Source organism: Excalfactoria chinensis, chromosome 1, assembly GCF_039878825.1.
Source record: "Excalfactoria chinensis isolate bCotChi1 chromosome 1, bCotChi1.hap2, whole genome shotgun sequence".
Lineage (NCBI taxonomy): Eukaryota > Metazoa > Chordata > Aves > Galliformes > Phasianidae > Excalfactoria > Excalfactoria chinensis.
Window position 1 is genome coordinate 105,386,633 of NC_092825.1, and position 19,095 is coordinate 105,405,727.

General features: G+C 38.2%; 1 protein-coding gene across 1 annotated transcript in view; it reads left to right on the top strand.

The window, feature by feature from the left end:
* EFHC2 (EF-hand domain containing 2) overlaps positions 1-19,095 on the top strand; it is a 58,365-nt gene that overhangs the window by 25,797 nt on the left and 13,473 nt on the right. Inside the window, exons 8-11 of the mRNA XM_072339102.1 lie at positions 5,793-5,958; positions 6,955-7,097; positions 11,659-11,855; positions 15,951-16,084. Of these exons, the coding sequence (XP_072195203.1) occupies positions 5,793-5,958; positions 6,955-7,097; positions 11,659-11,855; positions 15,951-16,084 (640 nt within the window). The remainder of the gene's footprint in view (positions 1-5,792; positions 5,959-6,954; positions 7,098-11,658; positions 11,856-15,950; positions 16,085-19,095) is intronic.

Below are 19,095 nucleotides of genomic sequence, written 5' to 3' on the forward strand. Positions count from 1 at the left end.
CATTCTGCCCCAATCCATTTGAACACCGAAATGTGTTTAATTATAGTTTGAATCCAGGGAGACCATTTAGTTGAATGAGAGTAAGCAAGTGGAGAAATGAGTTCTTACATCAAGGCACAGTTCTCAGCACCTCACGGCATGAATCCAGCTGTTTGTTATTGTGTTTTTACATTACTCCCCTTTTATTTATACTCTTCTGCCAAAGCCATGAAAGAAGCCAACATTTATTTTTGAATCTGCAGTTTCAACATCAGTTATTTTCCAATGGAATTTGCCCGTTAGGAGAATTAAGGGTAGTTTAGATTTGCTTGGAAGTACATGGTTATGATATCTGATGTATTTCCAATGTTGCTTCTGTCTGTTTTACTCTTCATACCATTTGTGGAAAGTGAAGGAGAGCTTTTCCATGGGTAAACAATAGCTAATGCTCTTCAGTAGGAAGCTAATGACATCATTGCCATGTAACAGTGCTGTGAATTTAAGAAGAATAAAAACCTTTAGTGTGATTTATCTGTCTTTCTTTGCTAGTGAAGCTGCAGAGGAGGAAAATATTCTACGCCATGTGTTACAGCAACATTTAGGTGGCTGAAATGTGAAAGATACTGATGTACGGTGGTAGGAAGATGGTGTTTGTTCTTCTTATTAAATACAGTATCTCAGCACAGAGTTGAGTATAAGGTGTGGATTTCAGTATGAATTGTCCTTTCTTAAATAACAGATTGTTCCTGAAGGAACAAAACCAGTAAAATCTGGTTTCCTCCTGATTTTTATCCAGTGCCCCAGCACCTCCCAAGCCTGTCTGTTATGCCTTTTGCAGCACCTCGTGATCCCTCTCATGTCCCAGCTTTCCTCGCCCTCCCACCCCCTCATTTCTCAGGCTCCCTCTCTGACCTGCTGCCTGGGCAGAGCAGTGTGTAGCGTAGTTGGCTGGCCAGTACATGTGTGCTTTTGGCCAGGCAGCTGCTTTTGGATAACAGCTGACTTCTTGCTTTTCCCTCAGTGGGGGCATTAAAGCCTACTGCCAATTTTCACTGAATTCATTGGAGATCAAAATCTCTCTGGCGTCTAACCTCCCCATTAAATGTGGTTGAGGCTGAGCAGCGGGATCTAAATATGCACAAAGAGGACTACATGCATTTGCAGATGCGTTTTTTTTCCCTCAGGTAGCTGGAATAATCATAAAGTAGGACTCTCTGAAAGGAGATTTTATTGGAATCAAAACACTTCTGAGTTTTAGCTGCACAGCTGATTTTGGGAAGACTGGATTTGCTTTAATTGCTGCATATAAAAGTTAGGAAGATGGTGGTATTACTTTCTTATTGTACCTTTTAAAGCCAAGTCTCAGCTATATGTAAGGTAGAACTCATGTATAAGGAACGTCATGTTAGCAGCGCTATCCCTCCAGATTAACTCCAACCCCTCTGTTACCCAAGGCTCATGGGATTTCTCTCTTTTATTCTTGGCTGTTCTTGCTCAGAGGTGTACGTCCTGTTGCTCTGAAGGTAGAATTTCTTGCCTGCCTGCTACATTACTGATATTCATTATGCTTATTGCTCTAATCCAGAGTATAAATTATTTGACTTTTCCTTGAAATATGCTTTTTGTCCCATGTGTGACAATTTTCCTACAGTTCATCAGCTGAGGACTGGAGGTAGTTTCAGAATGTATATCATGGTCTCACAGTGTCTTTTGAAACTGAAAGCAGGCAGATTCTCATTCAAGCAAGCTTAATGCTGCCTTTGGCAACAGATCATTTTTGAGATTTTTTTCTCTGACTCAGAAGGTTCTGTCATCTTCAAATTGTCTGTAAGCTAAAGATGTGGCTGGATTTGTTTTTATTTCTTGCTGTTCCCAGTGCTTGTTCCAATCTCACTCAAGTTTTGAGGTAATGAGAAAACTTTTCTAGTACGTGGCAAATGTTTGATGTGCCAGGTGGAATAAACACCGTGATGGCATCCCATCTCCTGCTGGGTATCAACTGATGTACTACAAAGAGGCGAAACTGTCCATGAAGAAAATATTTCTACTACTCTTTCTGGATCTAGAAATTTGTAACCTGTGACTTTCAGCTTACTTACTACCTACTGTAAATTCACATTGAATTTTCACAGAGAAGAAGAAAAAAATAGTGATTCTTTTCTAGAATGAACATTAGTATTTTTCTTAAGAAACAGTGATAGCTTTGAATCATAGAATCAACAAGGTTGGAAAAGACCCACAGGATCACCCAGTCCAACCATCCACCCATCACCAATAGTTCTCACTGAACCCCGTCCCTCAACACAACGTCCAAACGTTCCTTGAACACCTCCAGGGTTGGTGACTCCACCACCTCCCTGGGCAGCACATTCCACTGCCTGACCACTCTTTCAGAGTAGTATTTCCCTTGAAAGGAATGTGTTTGATGTGCAAGTGCAAATTGTCTGTCTGTTGCTACCCTAACGATGCATGGTAGAGGAAAGATGAAAACAGTTTGGAACTCAGGCATAGCTGTTAGTTCAGTGCACTTACCTGGCTGCTCAAAAGTTGAAGGCACAATTTTTTAAGTAGTTTTCAAATTAGTGTTTCTCTATGTAAAATTCTTTATGAATTTTCTCATTTGATAGAGAGAATCTGAATGCATAATCCTTTAAAATCATGCATACTGTAGTTGGCACAAGATTGGTTGTTTGTGCTGTTCTCTTTAGTGAATCTGAATTAAGGGAAGACATTTTACATTGGGATAATGATGAGAAACAAAGCACCAGATTTCTCTTTGGACTTAGTTAACCCCAAGCTTGAGTTGCAAGATCATAGAATCACAGAATGGCCTGGGTTGAAAAGGACCACATCATTTAGTTTCAGCCCCCTTGCTATGTGCAGGGTTGCCAACCACCAGACCAGGCTGCCCAGAGCCTGAGGTATGTAACATACTCTCTGGGACTAACACTAATTCTTCTTAAGTGTATGTTCCTTTCAGTTTATAAATCTAATTTTCACTGAGTTGTGCTAAAATGCATGTAAGTGGAAATGCTTTAGCATTCCTTGATGGATACCTTATGCAGTGTTAACGTGTGTGTACTGTGACCTGAATGAAAATGCATTAGTTTGTATTTTGAGCTTACAGTTTCTGTCCTGGCTTTCCAAACTCCTTTGGCAGGAAGTGTGTTATGTAAAGCTGTGCAGAGGGGAAGGTGTTTCCATCCCCCCTCCCCCTCCTAAAATACATTGTTTAAAAACATTTACCCTTTAAGGAGGAAAGTAGTACTAAAGTTGAACACAGTGCATAACAAAAAATATTGTTAAGATTTCTAAGTAGTGGTACAATCCTGGTTAGAATAGCCTAACTAACAGGCTGTGCAGGAGAGCAAGTTGTACCACTGTGTGATGAGACATGGGAAGTGATAAAGGGTCGGCTCCACTCCGGCACACAGCTGAAAGCCATCGCCTTTTGTTTGCATCATAACTTACTAAAATTGCCGTAGTGCCTATGGATTTCAGCAGCGACTGCTGCCTTAATGTCATACGAGCAGAGAGGGGAGTGACATTGTGTGGCTCTGTGTCCCATCTGCCGCACACGCACTAGGTGGCACTGTTGGAGTGCAGGAACGATCTTAATTGAGGATTCGAGTTTTTGTACCCGCTCTTCAAAGCAGAAGAAAAAGCTGTATTATGAAAGCAACATTTCTTTCTCTGTTGGCAACTAAAGGGGTAGTCACGTAGTAACTCAACATGCACCAGCAGAGAATACAGAATCAATACCTCTGGGTATTTTTGTATCAATACATGTTGATTTACCTACATAGTGTTTATTGTAACATATATATATGCAGCTCCTGTTAACAATAAACACAGCATAGGCATATATATATATATATATATATATATACACACACACACATATAAAACATGACACATTGAATATGTCTAGAGAAGCAGTTAAGTCACTTAGAAAAAAAACATTTTGGAGGCATGTTGACACATACACTTACTTATTCTTTGCCTGTGAAGGTAGCTTTGAAAACTTCTGAGTGGGCTTTCTTTTGCTTGTAGGCTTGACTTTTGTATTTCTGAAGTATGGAGAGGGCACATGGTTTTTATTGGGGAAAAAAAAAGATGTTGGCATGGTTTTGCAACTTTCTTTTTGAGAGAAGGGAAAGGTACTGGTGCTTTCAGTTAGAACATATCCTTGTAAGAGATAAAGGCCAAAGGAAATAGCGTAATATTTTCAAGGTAAAGAAGAACTCTGGCATCTGAATTCTTTCTGTGTTTTTCAACTCCATACTGTTGTTAGGCAAGTTAGACTTTAAGAGGGTAAGTTGCTTTGATCTTCTGATATACTGCTGTTGAAAACATTTTAATAACAAACCACTTCAGAAAAATGTTCCAGGTGACACCAGTATTATTGTTACCCTCTATTTGTGCTGAAAAATAAGGTACAAGTGCAGATGATTCATCTCTCTTCAGTTCTGGGCAGAGAAGTTAAGTTTTAGAAAGACAGACTTTGTTTGGTGAAGTCTTATACACTGGTCACTTACATAACTCTTCACTTCCTGTAAATTGGCTGTGAACTGTGATGCATCTTCCTGTCTTGTCTGCCTCATGTGTTGTCCTACACTTGGAGGCCTGGCCAGCTCTAGATTCCCTGGGACATGTCTCTGGCCAGCCAAGGTGTGGAAATGGCACAACTCCACCTGGGCTGTGCTGAGCTGGCTGGGCTGCAGCAAGCTTTTGACCTTCCCATTTTGCTCATGCTGGAGGGGGGAATACCCTTTGAGTTGCTGTGGGCAGCAGGCTAGGCACAAGGCCATAGATGCAGCGTCCAACCACAGCCTGGGTGGTATGAAAAAAGCTACCTGAACATCAGGAGGAATGACTGTTCCCCCTCTGCTCATCATGCTATGGGCCTTGTTGAGATACTATGTTCTTATTTGGGTTGTCCAATACAGGAAAGACATGGTCTGGTCAAGGCAGTGGTTGGCATGGAGGAAGAGCCAGGGGATCAGGATTGCTCAGCCTAGGGAACAGGTGGCTTCTGGGCACGGACTGACACTTGCACCTACCTGGTGAGGCCAAGCAGCCTGGTATGCCAGTATGTGGCAGGAGAACACGAGTTAGTGGAAATAAATGAAAAACAGAGTGGTCAGAGTGAATACTGGGAAAAACTTTCCCTCCTGAGGTGAGCGGGACCCAGCGCAGGCTGCACAGGATCCATCCTGAGATGTTTCATGTCCCAGCTGGACACAGCCAGGGACATGAGGGGGAAAAGGAGAAAAACGTTCTGAAGCTCTGGATGAAGTTGAGATACAGACTGAAGCTATTGGTATCAGTGTACCAAAAGGCACATAAACTTTTGCAATTTTTCTCATATATGACATATATAAATGCATGAAATTTTATTTATTCTTTATTTATTTTCTCCTTGGGAGAAACAGTGGTCATGCAAGTATTAATTATTGATGTGGTCTCACAGGATAAAACTGAAATTTTAGCTTAAAATTTATTACATTTATTATACTATTCCACTTGGGAAACTATATTTGTCATTTCTGTTGCCTGTGTATCTTACTGATTTTTGTAAAACGTTTTAGGATCATAGACAAAATGATGCTGTCCTTGATGAAACAGTAACTTCACTGGTGGCTTCAATGGTATATTTTTCTACTCTTTAACTGTAGGAGGGATCCTATTTCAGTTTGATTATTGATCTGCTAGAGGAAAAGACTGATTCGTATTCATATTGAAATTTTAAATCCTCAGTAGAGTGGCTTCATCAGAACAAGAACAAATAAGTCTTACTGTCTTTATTACAGAGGATTTCACTCCAATTCCATATAAAGCTCCACCACCTCCAAAAGCAGAAAAACCTATTCCACTATACACTGGATTTGGTTCTGAAGAGGATTCGCTGTGCTCCTGTATGGGTTTGCTTCTCAAGCCTCCCCAAAAAGATTTCAAGAAATTCATGGAAAAAGACAGGTACTTTGGTGAAAAATAATTACAACCTTTTTGCTTGTTTGTTTGTTGTTGTTGCTATTTCTTCTGTGAAGGCAATGGATGTTGAACGGGAATGTAATTTTTTGGCAAAATATGCAGTTCAGCCAGCTTTTAGGGCAATGGTTTACTGACACGGAACTCCAGTTTTCTCTGAACTCAGCAAAATTTCTGCCCCTGCCATCCTTCTCCCTCATTCCCTTCTGCTGCTTTCAGTGTCAGTGTGATGGAAGTCATAGACCAGGAACTAGTCAGGAATTCTGAATGCTTCACAAGTCCAACACTGATTTGTTTTTCTGTTTGACTTTCCAACATTTTCTTTTTTGTCTGCTGATTTTCACACAGCTTGCTACTGCAGTTAAAGCATTAATCCTTTCCATTATGAAATACCTTGTCAGACAGTGGTTGTAGAGACCTTAGTGAGAAGCAGGGTGACACACTGGAGAACCAGTAACCACCTGTAAAACATAACAGAAAAGAAGAAAACTACTAGAAAAGACTTGGTAGTGCAGATAATGGTACTGTAAATCATGTAAAACATAATGACTTAATATCAAACTAGAAAGATCATTTGGTAGGCCTGATTTCATGGAAATGATGTCCGTGTGTCTTACCATTCAGAATTTGATTTGAAAATATACACATTAAATCCATTTTCTATCTTTAAATGCTCTGGAAAGAAATTTGGGCCTTCATTTGCAACTAAATTTGAATACAAATTCATTTCAGAGCTTTGGCAGAGAAGTAATTTTCCCTGAAGATAATTCCTTTCTATCTGAGTCTCGTTGGTTAAGTTAATTTAAGCTGAAAATGAATTTTTTTTAGAGAAGTAGGGAACCTTATGGCCTTTCCCTTCTTGATCCTGGAATAACACAATTAATGTACTTTACAAAACATAGGAGAATGCATCTCTAAGTGATTAAGACTTTTCTCCTGCTCAGATTTTCATTTTTTTTTACCCATTTTTTTTTACTTTTTCAGATGTGGTCTTGACAGTAACACACTGCGCTTTCTTGCAAAGCTTGTTACTGATAGTCCTATTGACAAGGATCGGAAATTCATTATTTGTTACTTCCTGAGTGATGATACTATTTCTGTCTATGAACATACACAGCGAAACACAGGTAAGATGAAGCAATGTTTTGCAATCAGTCCCAGTCAGTCTACTCATTTGATTTCAGTTAGCAGTAAATGTTATGGCCAGACTCAGCACTAGCAGAAGCAGGGATGGGGCTTTTTAAGTGTAATGGGAATTACATCAGTAGATATAGTGTTATGTTATATAGCTGTTTGTCATAATAACTTATGATTTTCATCATTCAGAATAACGCTGTTCATTGTATGGCAGCACTTCACAATATCCTTTGGGAACTGGAAATTTAATGCATTTGAACTTTTGTTACATTTTAATTTGCAAATTTGCCCTTTAAGTGTATGCTTTTGTTGTAGATAACATACAGGAATTGAACTGTAATTGCTGGCAAAAGGAGGCAGGAATTTTAAGACACTGAGAATGAAAGAGTAAATCCTTCATTTTGCAAGAAGTTATGGTGTTGTTATAACTACATAATATCCATTTTAACAAAACAGCAAATGAAGGCAAAACAATTTGTGATGGCTTTTAATATTATTAATCATGTCATGCTGAACATCTGAAGAGTGAAGGTTTCCCTGTGCTTCTAGTACATCACATGTGTGCATGTGTATGTATGCATGCGGCACAGTACCAAGGAGGACTGCAGGAAATCATCCTGTAACTCAGCAGGACAGAGGAGCTTTGGCTAAGTGGATTCCTGTTAGAGAGATTAGTGGTTGGTTGGGAAGACTACAGAACATCTGTAGCAATGACATCCTATTTGTTAACATCCTGAAGTACCCTGGCACCTACCAAGAGGTGCAGTTGAAGGACTTATTTTTTAAGACCTGCTGTCTTCAATGGAAACCTGCTCTGGGAGAAAAGAAGTCAGAAGATCACATTGTCTCAAAGAAGAGAGTAAAATAGTTACAGAAGTTTTTCTTAGTTATCTTGTGAGGCTCTTGTAAAACCTTGTGACTAGCTCTTTTGATGCCGTTTGAATTGTCCTATACCAGCTTCTTGACACAAAGAGCCTTACTACAGTATCCCAGGTACACTCTGCAGTGGTGACCATCTCACTCAGTACTGACCTACTTGGTACCCTGAGTGGTAAAGCTACCTGTCTGCAGGAAAGACTTTCCCAGGGAGGACTGCTCATTCTTGCAAACTTACTTGTAAGCCTTCAGTGAAAATTAATTTTTATATTAATTCACATCAGAATTGTGATGAACATCACATCCATGAAGAATGAAGGTATGAATATCTAAATCCTTCTGTATTTCTAGGGAACTCTTTCTGTGGCAGTGGTGCTACTAAGTCATTTATAGTGCCTTTCATCTGAGTAGGGCACTCCAGATGACTTAGGGAAGATGTGAGCCTTCTCATTGCAAAGAACTAATGGCATCTGTGCCTATATCAAACTGTATTATGAATGCAGAAATAGAGAAGCAATCCTCCACTTGAATACAAGCAATTTTCTGAGGGATATTTTGTAAATATGGACAGCTCCTGCCTTGTCTTCAGTAATCTTTCTCAGGTTGCCCTGCATAAGTGCAGCAAAAACATCTTAATGGCAACAGTGTCCTGTCAGTATTTACAAGTTTTCTGCCATCCAGTGTCTATAATGTATGCAACTTCTTTTATACAGCTGAATATACAGATATACATGCATTTGTTATGTAATGCTGCTGTGATGCTTGAGCAGCTCAGTCCTGTACTAGAGAATGACATGTCTGATTGGCTTCCTTATGTCTGGAGGCACAAAGGATAAGTATGTAACTGCACTGTTAAATTAATGAAGTCTGTTCAAGAGATTGAATCTTTGTTCCCCATCATTTGTATTGCCTGGTTCTCCTTTGCACTATTCCAACTAGATTTGGCTCCAGAGAGCTCAGGGCCCCTTCTGGAGGATGCTTAACTCCAGAAAATCCTCCTTGAAGGCACTAAGAACAAGGCTGCATCAGGTATGGCTTTCTCTTTCCTTATCAATCATCTAATACTTTCCCAGGAAGTTTTAACACTTCAAAAACCTTCCCAGGCTATCTACCCCACATGTGATTTTATGCTGTAAGTCCCTTTTTGGGACTACAGTACAGCCCCCCACACAGTCCTGATCTTTAGTTTTACAGACATTATATATTGCTAGTCAAACGGAATGTAAAACAATAAATGATCAATTCTGCATTCCAACAGTTTAAGGCACCTATAGAAGGCAAGTATCAGCAAATAAGCTTTTAATGAGACAGTGGAAAGATGAAGTGGGAGGATGTGGCCAAGATCTCTGACCACTAGAGAGTTTGGTGAGAGTGGGATAAGAAGTAGAGATTAAAGGGACAGGGCAGGATTTGGTAAGATGGCTGGGACTGCAGAAGTTTATTTGTTTCCACTTCCTTTATACCTTCTACCTTTCTGTTCTCTCCCTCTGTCCCTCCCACATTTTAGTCATGTCTGAAGGAAAAGAGACCAGGTTTCCTTGAGGTTAAGAATGAGAAGGCTTTGCAGAGGTCAGTTGTGAGATGCAAGGCAAAAGGGTAAGGCATGCAAAATGGGTGCGAGATGAACATTCTTGTGTGAGGAGGAAAAGTGTTGTTGAAGTGAATGGGGTGTGAGTAGAATAAGGCTGAGCACATCTTAGAGATAGGAGGAGTTAAAATGGTAAATGGTTCCCAGAACAACAGTTTGACCACGTCCCCCGAGCATAGGTTCAAAGGGCATATTTTCCTGTTTTATTTGCATGAATTAGTATAAGTTGGCAAACAAAAATGTTTCAAACCTCAGTCCTAAGACCAAAGTATTAAAGTTACTTGTCTAAGTTCAGAGATCTGAAGGTTGCAAAGAAGTACTTCATCCTATTCGGTAACAGTGTGAAACTGTATTTGAAATACACAGGGCTGGACATCTTGAAGCACTTTTTGAGATGGGGGTCAAAACATAAAAACTTTGGCTCCCTGTGCAGGAGATCACAACCTCTTTTTTTGCTCTAGACCCTGCTAGCAGCTGTACAAACACCTACAAAGCCTGATCTGATCTTAATGGAAGAGGATCTTTGGTTGTGCTGTTTATTTTGTGCTTTGAGCCTGATTTTTGTAGATTTCCATCAAAATTTCACATCAAGTTTCAGTATAAAATCTCTCGCCTAATTAAGTATTTTTAGTTGTTTATCTTTACACCATATGGAGTGTACTAAACTGTAACACTTAAAAAACAGTTATTGAACAGAGGTATTGAGGTAAGTGTCCAATCTAGATGCATGATTACATGAGAATACAAAGGCAAGAGTAAAATTTCATTCCTACAGTGATCAGTTTTGTTTGAATATTATCAACAGTTGCCAGGCTTATATAACATAACATTTCATATTTGTTTTAATAGCTAGGTGGAATGGAATCTGTTAAGATTAGAGTTACGTTAGTAATTAGAATCTTTTATTTATTTATTTATTAAGTTTAAAGTAGAGCTGACCATTACATTAGTGCATTTTTTTTTGTCTTTTGCTTTAATGGTATGAGTAAAGCAATTAAGTAAGACATCTGATCTGACCTCCGGTTTAATAAGTAGTTTGTATTTCACATTCATTTATAATTTTGACTATAAATGGCATTTTATTACACTGTTCATCAGCCTTTTATTGAACTTGCATCACTACCTAACATATAAAGCATCATTAAATGTTACTGAAGTACGCTTTTCGGCTTTTGGCTTAGAAGCTGAGATATAAACAGCAAACAAACCTGGGCCACTCCAGGATTGTTGTAAGGCACAAACCCTGACAAAACTAAATGTGACAGGCTGTTTTATTGGTAAACGTGATGTAATCTTGTGGTGCACTAGAGGGTACTAAGAGAAAGAAAAATATTCCTTTTAATCCCTTACATGCCCCTGAGCAACATAGGTAGTGCCCAGTGGCATGAGTAAAATCATTATAATGTGAAAAGAAATAATGTGACATAGCTAGCTCAGAAAGGAGATAACTGATCACAGTTAAGTTGCATTGACAGAACAGCATGTGGAAGATTGTCACTTCATTCCTGCTTTTTTTCATATTCAAGTGCCCTTAAAAGCGAGTTAGAATTGCAATGCAGCAGACTTTGTGATCTCAGTAGGACTGATTTGTCCCAAGTTGTGGATTTTTCTTTCTTTTTTTTTTTTTTTTCTTTTTTTTTTTTTCTTTTTTTCTTTTTCACTTTAACAATTCAAGGATAATTGCCTGCATCTTGCATTTCGCATCTTACATTTCTCACGGTCAGTCCCAAGGCTGGCAACAGGGTTATGGGAACCATCTGAAGAGGGAAATTTCTCTCACATTTTAGAAAAAAGAAAAAAGCGAAGGTGTTTGGCAGGCATTCAGATGGGACATATCACAGAGTAAGCACAATGTAACTGTTACTGTGGACACTAGCAGAGATCTTTGCTTTAGAAAAGAGAGGGAGGGGGATGAGTATAATTGGAGGCAAGAAACTCACGGATGAAAACTAATATTAAAATATAAACTGTCTGGTCTGGAGAGGTTTTTTGGTTCCTTTTTGTGTTTTTGATTTTTGTTTTCATGTTTATTTTTTCTTCCTCCAATGCAAAGTCACAATTAATTATTTACAATTTTATTCCCATAGGGATACTTGGTGGGAAGTTCTTGGAAAAAAGTCGCATTAAGAAGCCTGGGCAGGAGCTCTTTAAGAGTGAACCATCTGAATACTTCAAGGCTCAGGATCTGTTTATTGGAGCCAGAGTTTGTTTCCATGGCCACAACTTTCTTTTGGTGGATGCTGATGAGTACACTATCAACTATATGGAGAAGCATGCAAATGAGGTGAAGCAGGTTCTTGTTATTTTCTGCTGGCTGTATCTTATCTATATTATATTTTTCAGAACAAGTTATGCCTGATTTCTCCACCTAAAGTTCAGAACCCAGTGCTCTATTTCTACCATTGAATTTAGGAGATGCTAGCTAGGGGCAGCATGCAAGCCCCTTCTACATTTTCACCACCCGCACTTACACTTTAAAGCCACCCTTAATACAGTATCCCTGCATATTTCTTCTTGATACTGTTCATGGACCTTTTACCCTTGAGTTGGTCTAACTCCTTTTGAACCTACAGATATTATTTGCTTCCACAGCTTTGTGTGGCAGTAAGTTAAAATATTCATTGTCTTTTGTTAAAAGAAATAAGCATCTTGTATTTGTTATAAACTAACCTGCTACTACATTCAATGCAAGTCCTGGTGTTTTGGGATTTGGTGAAGATTCCCTTCCCCTTATGTACCAACTCATGTTGTTGTAAATCTGAGACTTTCTTTCTACTAAACTTGATTCTGTCCAAACAAGAGTCTCATCCAAATAAGGGTTCCATTGCTCTTAGTGTGCCCTTGCCAGGCAACTGTGAGATGCAGGGAGAAGGACTGTACACAGCACTCAAGATGTGGCCATATCTAGCTTAGAATCTGACTGGTGAGGCTATTTCATTGCCCGATTGGATTTATTTGAGTTCATACATATTTGTTTCACAAAATACATCCATTTTAATATTAGCAATTCATGTCACAGTAAGGATTTGGGACTTACAGTTTGTACTGTGTGTCACTACCTTTTGATGTTGCCTTCAGAGGGGACAGCAGTAATAAGTAGAGAACTGGAGAGCCTCTGTTTATGTATACTTTATGCTAGCAGTCATTACACAAATGACTAGTAAAGAAACCTTCATTCAGCAAAGCCAAAAACATATCCAGTAGGAATAAAAATGGATTGTCCTCTAACAATTGTCACTGAGGTAAAACAAAACAAAACAAAAAACAATACAGGGGTGGAAAATCACAAGAAAAAAGAGTCATGGTGAGTTTTGTGTAGTTTTATTTTCATCTGGTTGAAAAACAACAACAACAATAACAACAACAAAGATGAACTTGTGCTAAAATACGTGGAAAAAAAAGCCAACTTTGATTTACTTGGGAATTCCTACTGTGAGCAGTTCTAAACCAGATAATCTTGACAATGCATGAGATTGGAAGGCAAGACATTTCTGCATCCCCACCCCTTTTCAGGATTGTTGCTTCATCTCTATGTAATCTTGAGTGTTGCCCTTTGGACAAGGCAGTGCTGTGAGGCCTTGGGGTTGTATCTTTGCTTCATAGGCGATGGTGGGGTCACAGTGTGAATAGTGCCTATAGCAAAATTCCAGAAGTGCCTGTTACTTAGTCTTGCTGAGAGCATGTCTGGGGAGAATATCCAGGAGGGCTTATCAAGCTGTGAGACACTGCTCTCTGCCTTTTGGTCCAGACCCTTTCTGAGTGAGGGTGGGAGAGGGCTCTTAGTGCAGAGTTTAGTTGTTCCCTGTCTGCTGGCTCACCACAGTTGAGTGAACCTGCAAGGCTCTCAAGATGTAAATAGCCCTAGCATAGTCTTGGGGACTGAGAGGTTCAACCTTGGTATCCTTCTGCTGTGGAGGTACAGATAGATGCAATCTGACCCTGTACTGCCTTTAGGCCACGTGTGCTGTTCTTCTCGATTGAAAATAGCAGAACGGTGTGGTTTCTTTGCAATGCGGAATTAGCACCACCTGCCTTCCCTAGAGTAATGAGGAATGTCTGCAAATGCTTGTTGATGTAAAATGTTATGACTGCTAAATGCTTTAAGCAATAAAATACAAAGCTATATACATTGTGTTTTCTTACTGCTGGACTGTTTGTTCTCTTAGTAGAATAAAAATCAAAGCCGTTCTCCAAAATGCAGCATGCATCATTAGGTTGTAAATGTTCTTTGGAACTGCTGTTTGCATTGATTATCTTGAAACAAATACATGCAATCTTAGTTTTCCAGACTGAATGATTTTACATCATCAAAATAAAATCTACTAAATGGGAAGAGACAGCACTAAAAGCACTCCTTTGAAGTAAATTTTAAAATGTTCTTTGCAAGGTGAAGATGGTAGGAAAAAAGGAATGGTTATTCTTCAGGGATAGATGCTTTATTCAGCTCCTTTGGTGGGAGATCTAGAAGTAAGGATACACTTTGTTTACCTTGGTTGATGAAGGGACTGTATATTCAAACCACGAGACTTTCAGCAGTTATTAGAGAGGAGGGAGAAGATGATAAGAAGTAGGGGGAATATTTTTAAGATTAATGTGGGAATACAAGAAAAGCTGTTCAGAGCAGCAGCTGTGGAACAAGATAAACAGCATGAGAACCAAGGACACCTCTAGAAGGAGAAGAAGGGTCTCACAGCTCTGATTGGATATGTGCCTGCATGGACAGTTGAAAAGTGTTTTGTAGAATGCTTTGTTGACATGTAAAGGTGGTTGGGAAAGTTGTAAGAGCGGATGGGAAAGTTAGAAAACAAAAACTTGTGAAGGTCTTTAAGGGATGTGAGAACTTGTAATAAACAATTTGGATCGTTCACATCCGAGTCTGTGCCTCAAATGCTACAGATTAATATTTATCAATTGTTTCTAAAGTTAGAAAGCCTTTTTCCTTCTTTATAAAGAGAGCTTTCTTCTCAGCACAACACTTTGGTGCCTTCTCTGAAAACTAGTGAAACAAATCAGGGTAGAATGTTTGTCTTTCGGAAAATGCCATTGATTTTCCGTTTCAAAATGGTATTTATCGTATTTAAAGGAAAGGGTGAAAAAAAATCAATGAATCTTTTCACTGTGATTGTAGTCAATAATAAAAGTAACTTCAAGGATCTAATTTTAAAAACATTTTAATGCATTCGGTTTGTTTTCCAGTTTGAGAAAGAAAAATGTATTTAGAGTAATCTTACTTCCAAATGAAACATTTGTGTATTGCTCAATCGTTGACTGGTACTATCCAGATTTGAAGAGGTTTCTTTCAAGCAGGGCATTGCTGTTTCTTCTTAGAAATTGGTTCAGAAACTCTGAACAGTCTCAATTGTTTCAACTTTGTAGTTAATGCAAACATGAAGGTTGATTTTACTTCCATTGAATTCAACATAATAAACTCTGACTTGGGCATTAGCATGCAACAAAATGATGTTGTGACTACTAGAATGTCAGCAATTGAATGAGGAGTTGGGAAAGTGGATAAAGAGTACCAGGCTGCTCACATACAGATGTTTACATTGGTATTTGCAGTACATATTTTAGGAAGAAGATGTAAAAACAACTGCTTTCTCTGTGTAGAGATAGCACTTTTTAAGCAGACAGGAAACTTTACCAATCTTTAAATACTCTACTGATTGAATCCATTGACTCAGTGCCAGATTAATGACTAAATACATAGACATCAGTGGTACATATGAGCATAGCAAATAAAACTTTGGCAGAGCTCTAACACAGCAGTCTGAATACAGGATAGAAGCCTAAATGCTCCAGTGCTGTTCATCTGAATTCATTTTTATTTTAATCACTTATTTAGGAAGAAATAAGCATTCTTGTTATGTGATAGGAAAAGTTGTTTCCTAGCCAATTTCCAGTTTCGTAATTCTGAGTATGTAAAGCATAGTAAATCTAATATGAATGAGAATTATCTGTTGGAACAGTAGTTTGAAGGCAACGACGAAAAGCTTAGCTTTGAATTTGGTGAAGTTTATTAATAGGAAATTAAGTGAAATGCACCAGCAGAAAATGAGGACAAAGATGTTACAGCTGTACTTTGAATGTTTCTGCTTCTCTTATAACAACCCAATGCTTGAAGCAAAAGTGGATGTCATTTCATGTATCTGGAAAAAGCTTTCTGACAGTTCATGAGCAGATGAAAGTAGGTAGTGATTTATTTCTTTCTTTATTTATTTTGGTAGCAAGCTTCCCACCAAACCTTTCAGATTTACTCAGTCGAAATGAAACAATGAAGAAACTAGTGGATCAGAATTGTTCTGCATCCTCACAACTCTTGCTTGTACATGAGTTGCATGTATGCATTCTAATGTATGTTTTGCTTTCCTTTGTTAAGTTCCCTGTGGCTGATAGTGGTTTCATCTTCAAGAAACTGAAAGACATAGCTGAACCTCGTTCTCGAGAAATCAGACAGGTGTTTGCAGCTGCTGACCCTCAGCATACCAAGGTGATGGAGTATGACCCTTTCAGGTAAGACAATAGGTTTTGGTTTTTAATATTCAATGAAAATATACAGAACACTACAATTTCTTGACATTTTCTGCACATGTTAGCTGACAAATGGTGTATGTTTCTTCACGTTTACTTCGAGAGTTTGTGGGGAAAAAGGATAGTGAATCTATGCCTTGGAAAAAGAGAAATGAGATAACTTGAAGTAAGCTGAAAAGCACTACTAAATTCTGCTGCTTTTTATGGACCTGGCTATTATGAATAAGAGTGAGAAAGCAGTAAAATAGCAGTAATATATTTACTGAAAAATAAACCCAACCTGAGATAGTCAAACAAATTAATAAGTAATTCATAAATTCAGTAATTTATGCCTTCTGAAAATGGTGTTATTGAGGTTTTGAATTATTGATGAAGAGGATAGTCTACACAGAACCAATGTGTACTAAAGTGAAAAGCATCTTTCAAACACTGGAAAGCTGTGATGAGAGCAACGCTTAATGCTTGCATAGTGATTTCAGCAATATCAACAGTATCAGAGTGAGTGGAAATTTGAACTCTGGTAATGATCAGGACGTAGCAATGGGCAAGCATATAGTTACTTTGAAGAGGAAATAATGTTCAAATGCAAGCTGATTTTAGTTTATCCCACGTAACACATGAGTTCATGAAATATATTGCAAATCTGTAAAGTTAGTTATGTGGAACAGAGGAGAATATTTTACCTAGAAGCATTTTGGTTTTCACAGTGATAATATATATTTAGGGATGATCATAATAACTAAAGCATGTGAGAAAATGTATATTGCATGGAATGTCATCGCTATAGAAATGGTAACTGAGGCTGAAAATTTCTTGTGAAATAAGTCAGACAACATTTGGAAATGGAGAAGCTTCTTCCAGTAATTCAAAATGAAAGCAGTGAGAAATGATAACAAGCTGGTATTTGGAAATTCAAAACTGAGTGGTTAAAAGCAGGATTCAAACTAAGGGTATCCAGAACTATAGGCAGTTTTTCATCAAAAAATTTCTAGACTCCAAGGTATTTTACTCAACAGAGACTTTAAATTGCTAACTGAATTTAAAAGGAAAATGTTATTACTGAGTAAGAAAGAGAGAAAATTGAAAGTTAATTTGCATCTGGATAAACTTTATGGCACTTGAAAAAGGATTTTCATTTGTATGCTCAATAACTTTTAAATAAAAAATGCCTGTAATTCAATTTATGAAATAATTATTTGTAAAACTGTCTTCTTACATGTACTATGAGCAGGTCAAACTTTCAGAACATTTGCATGACGAGATTGGTGGAGCACACTTTTAGAAGGGGTGATTTTGCTTTTAAGCAGCAGGGAGTTATTTTTATTTTATCAAGCAGATAAGTAAAGTAAATTTAATTACAGCCTGGCTGTTTGATTTAGGTTGGTGCTGTTCTGTGCCATGGAGCAAGTCAAATTACATTGTACTGAGGCACTTGGTTTCAGCAATAGAAGTGCAATATCTTCCCCCCCACATGACAAAAGAAAAAAGGGGAATCCACATAATGTTCCTTTAGCCTCACTGCCCACACAGGCTAGTCTGAACACCTGCTAATGGTCTGGATCCCTCCTGCTAAGGTCCTACCAGTCCCAGACAGACAGCATTCAGGTTGCCAGGGGAAGGATTTCCATCTAAAGAGCATTTGACTTATATGCCTTATAGTAATGTATAGTGTATATACATGGACATGGATATACTACTATGCAATAGTTTTTAAATCTGTTTTAGGAAAGAAACCTTTTTTAATGCCTAAGGCAAGAGAGAGCTTTTTTTCTTTTTGCATCTATGAGTGATATATATTTTTCTATGAAAAGAGTATTTATTTCTCTTTCAATTTTCTGTTTTCTTGTATGCATCACTGCTTATTTTAAATCTGTCATGGCATTTCATGACTAAAACTAACTACAAATGATTATTTTTAATACAAGCAATTATTTGGATGACAGCTTCAACCAGCATAATAATCCCCTTATCTTAAATACAGATAAAGCATTGCTGTGCATGGAATTTTGTTGTTCAGATTTCCACCCGCATAAATTTTTCTATAAGCTGCATTTAAAACTACACATTTAAAACTATGATGTAGTGAAGCAGAATTGTAATTATACAATTTACCTTATTCTCAGTACCCAAACCTATGGCACACCAGGAAATAAATACATGTCACATACTGAACTGCTGCCTAGGCTGATGTTAGAAATGTCTAAAACTTTGTTAGAGTGAGAGGAAAAGAAAATAACAAAAAATTGGAAGCCTGTGTACCACACTGACCTAAACAGACCACTTTTTCTCAGAAGCTGCTGGCAAGATAGTTCATGGTTAGCAACAGAGAACCATGTGGGTTTAGCAAAGATGTCTATCTTTAATACAGCATGAGAAACAGCTCTCTTAAGCAGTTAATTATTATTTCTTCTTTCTCTACCAAATTCAGATTGCAATCCGTCTTATTCTTCTAGAATAAAAAGAAGTGAAAGAGAAGACAATGAAGCTGTGGGAGCAATTGTTGCAGCTTCTTTCTTTCCGACAGGGAGAGTTTAGATGTAATTCTGTATGTGAATTTAGGGTCTCACATGTTAGCAATCATTAATTAAATGTAGTTCTAGTTACATCAGCCATTATTGTAATGTTTCGTCCTAGTGAAGTTTTTGCAGAAACACCATGAATAGGTAATTAATTTGACTGAAATACATAAATCTACATTGACGCTTGATGTTAAGAAAATCATACTGAATGTGAGTTCACTGGAGACAGACATTTGGAACCGTAATGCCAAAGTATAAGTACACTAATCCAGGTTTGTGGGACAAGAAGCCTTACAACTACAGAGGTAAATGACAGTCCTGAAGTATCCTGGATTTCCTTACTACCAGTGTTTTTCTTCCTTCACATTGAGTCAACATCCAGGACACATTAAAAACTCTGTAATCACTGAAGGCAGCACAGTCCCAGCTGCAAAGCTTTCATCATTGTCAAAAGCAGTCCTTCACCACCACTCC